At 43.8% G+C, this 5,000-nt stretch overlaps 2 protein-coding genes across 3 annotated transcripts in view; one reads left to right on the top strand and one right to left on the bottom strand.

Annotated features, from left to right (window-relative positions):
- LOC142099920 (uncharacterized) overlaps positions 1-5,000 on the bottom strand; it is a 263,337-nt gene that overhangs the window by 200,103 nt on the left and 58,234 nt on the right. The gene's annotated exons all lie outside the window — the stretch shown is intronic.
- Positions 655-1,794, top strand: LOC142100290 (actin-11-like). The gene has a single exon (XM_075184217.1). It carries the CDS (start codon positions 655-657, stop codon positions 1,792-1,794), a length of 1,140 nt encoding a protein of 379 aa, XP_075040318.1.

The raw sequence follows: 5,000 nt of genomic DNA, 5'->3' as shown, positions 1-5,000 counted from the left end.
TTGTAGTCTGTAGTGCAGCACCGAGTACTTGTATTGGTTACATTATAACATGCTGCATTATCTGTTACATCTATTTCTATTTCAGAGAGCTGGCTGATTCATTACATACATTAATCTTCTCTCTCTCCAGGAACTCTACCAATTCCTTCAAGGTTTTAAATACAGTATTTGATTTATACAGCTATTATTTTCTTGAGCATGGATAATATTTATTACCCCCTGATATCTCTCCCATTACTCCCATCATCTTTCTCTCATTGCTCCTCTCATATCTATATCATTGCTCCCCTCATATCTATATCATTGCTCCCCTCATATCTATATCATTGCTCCCCTCATATCTCTCCCATTACCCCCCTCATATCTCTCTGATTGCCCCCCTCAGGTGATACCATTAATTTAACTAATTTTTATTACACTTCTTATTGCTCTTTCAATACATCCTATTGTTCCACTTATTAGAGAAATATTTGATTACTCAACAAGAAATTTAAATGACTAGACCAATATCTTTAGTCTACGCCAAGTTACTTGGTAATGGGCAGGGAGGGCTATGATGTGACCCAATCCCTTTATGACATCATGGTTTGTTGCTATTTATTGATAACATCACAGGCTGTTGATCGTATAGGGTTATTCTCTTACTGGTAAATCATGAGTAAATGTCCATCAGTCTCCTGTTCCTCAGAAAGGTTTAAGGACCTTGCTTCAGTGGTTATAGATAGCGGTACTGGATTCACCAAGTTGGGGTTCTCTGGAGATGAGAAGCCACAGTCTGTGTTGAGGTCTGTAGTGGGTGTCCCTAAAATTAGAGGCCAGAATGCCCCTCTCTACTACATTGGTGATGGGATCCTACAGGGACAGTCCAACATATACATGAAGAACGTGATGACTCATGGAGTAGTAACAGACTGGGAAGCTCTGGAAATGATGTGGCACCATATTTTCTACACAGAGCTGAGAACATCTCCTGAACACCTGGCCATCCACATTGCTGATGCACCTTTGTCACCAACAACCAACAGGGAAAAGGTGGCAGAATTGTTGTTTGAAAATTTTGAGGTGGCCGCTATGTATATTTCTCATCAGTCCCTGCTGTCCATGTACTCTTATGGCCGCATATCAGGACTGGTGGTAGGAACAGGACATGGAACTTCCTACACTGCTCCAATATATGATGGCTACGTCTTGCCTCATGCCACATATCGGCTTGATGTGGCCGGAGATGCCTTGACTGGCTACCTTGCCAAGCTGATGGCTGAGTGTGGAAACCCCTTTAATAAAGATGAGATGGGGATAGTGTGTGACATCAAAGAGAGTTGCTGCTACGTGTCCTCCAACACTGAAGAAATACAGGATGATAAGAAAAAGTCCTTGGTGGATTTTATCCTCCCTGATGGCCAGGTCATTTCTATTGGCAATGAGCGCTTCCGATGTACAGAGGCTTTATTTGCACCCACTATTCTAGGTTTCCCTGAGGTGGGACTTCCCAGTCTTGTCATAAAAAGTGTCAAGAAATGCAATCCTGAACATCAGGCTACAATGCTTTCCAATGTCGTGGTCTGTGGTGGATCTTCTCAGTTACGTGGATTCCCAGAAAGGCTGAAGAAAGAGATGTGCCGGCAAGAGAAGGGACGGTCACCAATAAATGTCATAGCAGGACCACACCGCAGGTATTCAGCCTGGCTTGGGGGCTCTATCGTTGGTAGTCTGGACTCATTCCAAGAACTCTGGATCAGCCGGGAAGTGTATGATGAGAATGGACCTTGTGTGGTTTATCGGCGCTGTTTCTGAATGAAAAGTGTTAAATCTAGTTCAGAAATTGAAATGAAGAATTTTTGAAGAACCCACACAAAAGAATGTGGATGAATTAAACTAGTTAATAAAAATTTTGGAAGGTATTAGAGCATTTTGTTAATGATTTCAATAATTCGGAGGTAAGTTTAGGAGGTGAAGATCAATACAGTAGATTAGAGTTATGACAATTAATGTAAATATTCTCCAATATAATCAGGAAAGTTGATATATTATGGATGACATTTAACCTATATGGACAATCCATCATAGGCTGCCACATCATGTAAAACTTCTACCCAATACTCCTAATATGTAGGTAAAGTGACATCTCCCTGCGGCCTTCCTGACTGTACAGTACACAGAAGGCTTCACCGAGTCCTCCATTATAGCCCTTATTGGTACATACCTAATGCTAGTATGACAGATCTGCACAAAATTGGCACATTGATTTATATCGGCGAGTTGGTGACTTTTCCTTAGGAGAATCTGTTTAGCCAATTTTGAGATAGAGCAGATTAAGAAAATGAGGGGGGTGGGGGACGGTTGAGTAAATACCGGCGCTTCATCATCACCATTTATTTATATAGCGCCACTAATTCCGCAGCGCTGTACAGAGAACTCGCATCAGTCCCTGCCCCATTGGCGCTTACAGTCTAAATTCCCAACACACACACAGACTAGGGTCAATTTATCAGCAGCCAATTAACCTACCAGTATGTTTTTGGAGTGTATGTTCTCCCCCCGCGCAAACACAGGGAGAACATACAAACTCCTCAAAGATAAGGCCATGGTCAGGAATTGAACTCATGACCCCAGTGCTGTGAGGCAGAAGTGCTAACCACTGAGCCACCGTGCTGCCCTTGCTCTCTTCTCTGTGCATATTCTGTCAAATCCATAATTTTTTTTATTTCCCCCCAATAAATTCAATAACCCTTACTCATCATGTCCATGGTAATCCTGTAGGGGCTGATCACACCTGGGTCACAGTATGGGTTATCAAGTTAGTCTGCCCTGGCTTCCCAGTGAACAGCTCCCCATCCACTGTATGCAGCTGGTCCTGCTGGGAGACAATGAGCTGTTCTCCCTCAGTAACATCATTATTAGCTACCAGAAGGAGATTAGGAAATTGGTCACTCTCTCCACAGAGAGATCCCTCCACAGAATGCAACAAATAGTAGGAACTCTTTATTACAGCAATGAGGCCTCCCAGACTCCTTAATCCAGTGTTTCCTAAATCCAGTCTTCGGGGAGCCCTTTACTGACTTATACATTGTAGCAGATCCACAGGTGTTATAAGCATTACTGATTGATACATTGTAACAGATCCACAGGTGATAATAATTATTTCTCTTGAGACCTGAAGAACATGCACTGTTAGGGCTCCCAGAGGACTGGATTTGGGAAACACTGGTCTAATCCCAAATCCCAAAAGCACAATACATCTGCTTTAATGTCCCACTGAACCTCTCACAAAGTTTGTTTGTCTGTTGGTGGTAGGGAGCGGTCTGGATTTGTCTATCCCCCACACAGTTTCCAGAGACACTGAACCAGCTCACTCATGAACTTAGTACACTGATCAGTATAAATCTCACTAGGAAAACCAACTTTACTAAATATATTTAACAGTTCATAAGCCACTTTGTTGTATCAAAACCTAATAAAGAAACTGCATCAGGGAATCTGGTTGCACAGTCCACAACTGTGAGGATGAACCACTTACCAACTGAAGGCAGGCTCTGTGGGTTCCCTGGTCAGTACAATCGGCTCAATATCCTGGTGCCCAGCAATTTGGATATCAAGCATCTAAATGAAGTTGGTCTAGGTATGTCCTTTGTAAAATCATCTGTCTGGAGGCAATGCTGGGTCGGTAACTGTCCTCGTCCAAGGATTAGGAAATATTCAGGCATCAGGGTCTCCACTGCACTTACTGGCTGGCTCTGGATAGGTGCGAAAGTCTTCTCACTGGTCACAACTTCTGGCTGACTGTTGAATACAGTCACAGGTGATGGGACTGATTTTGGACAAAAATAAGGGGTTACGGTTAGATGCAATGTTGCCTGTAGCATTTGGGACATTGGTCTTTTCAGCAGCGAGCTGCTTGAGTTCACTGGTCCAAGTATGTTGAATGTAGGTCCTCAACAACTGCCAGAGTTGGGATGGGTACAGTACATGGATTCCCCAGAGGTTGCTATAACCCATCTGGGGTTACAGCAACCTGGACATGGTCATCTGACTTCTAACAACACTAGTGGCAAAGTGACCAATCTATGCACCACGTCAGCAAGGAATCCGTCCATGACACACCTGCTATAACCGTCCACATATACCATAACATTGGTATAGACTGACTGTTCCCCACTTGTGACCAGCTTCTGTGCCTGCTTGTTTCAGACCAATCTCTCCAAATTCTCTGAGTTTCTCATCCCACCTGAGTCCGACCTTCACTGCCTCCAGGTAAGGTCTCACACTGGCCGGAGCCTCCAGGTGACTTATTCTTTTCTAGGAGCTGGGCTGATCATCTCTCTCACATATAGCACAGCCAGAACCCTCTCTCAATTTAACTCAGTAATAAGGCAAGCTGTCTGCTGACTTGTAGCTGGATGAGGGCTTGGGAGAACGGACCTGTAAGTAGTAGGACAATCTATCTGCATATACCCCACATTACCACAGAAAAAACATCTTTTACAAGCGCAGACATCAGGGGGTCATTGATAGTACCAGGTCCAGGGCAAAGGGGCGGGATTCAGGGCAGTATACTGATCCTAATTCAGTGGGTCACAAGGGCGATAGCAAACCTGCAAAATCATGTTTTCTTTACCTCCGCATAATTCCATTTGTGCTCAGATGTGACACCCCTATCCTGTGACCCCCACCTCAGCTGAGCAATCACATAGTTTATGCTGTCTTTGGGCTCATTCAGTCTGCAGCCCGTGCAGTCATCAGTATCATCATATTATGATTGGCAGGGGTGCATGTCTACCCTGGCTGGAGGGGTCTCAGATTTTGTGTGGTTGCTGTCCAGACTCTGGATTTTGGTAAGGCATTCTGTAAGGTTAAGGGCTGTCTTGGAAGATTTAGGCCTAATATTGGTTAAACACACCATTTTGCTATCACTGCTATTTTAAAATACTTTAGTGGACATGGTCACAGAGATAATTTCCCTACAACCGATTGTACGATAGAGAAACTGCCAGCTCTCAGAG

The sequence above is a fragment of the Mixophyes fleayi genome, chromosome 8 (assembly GCF_038048845.1).
Source record: "Mixophyes fleayi isolate aMixFle1 chromosome 8, aMixFle1.hap1, whole genome shotgun sequence".
Lineage (NCBI taxonomy): Eukaryota > Metazoa > Chordata > Amphibia > Anura > Limnodynastidae > Mixophyes > Mixophyes fleayi.
The sequence above is the reverse complement of the archived record's forward strand: the minus strand, read 5'-3'. Positions and strand labels throughout refer to the sequence as shown.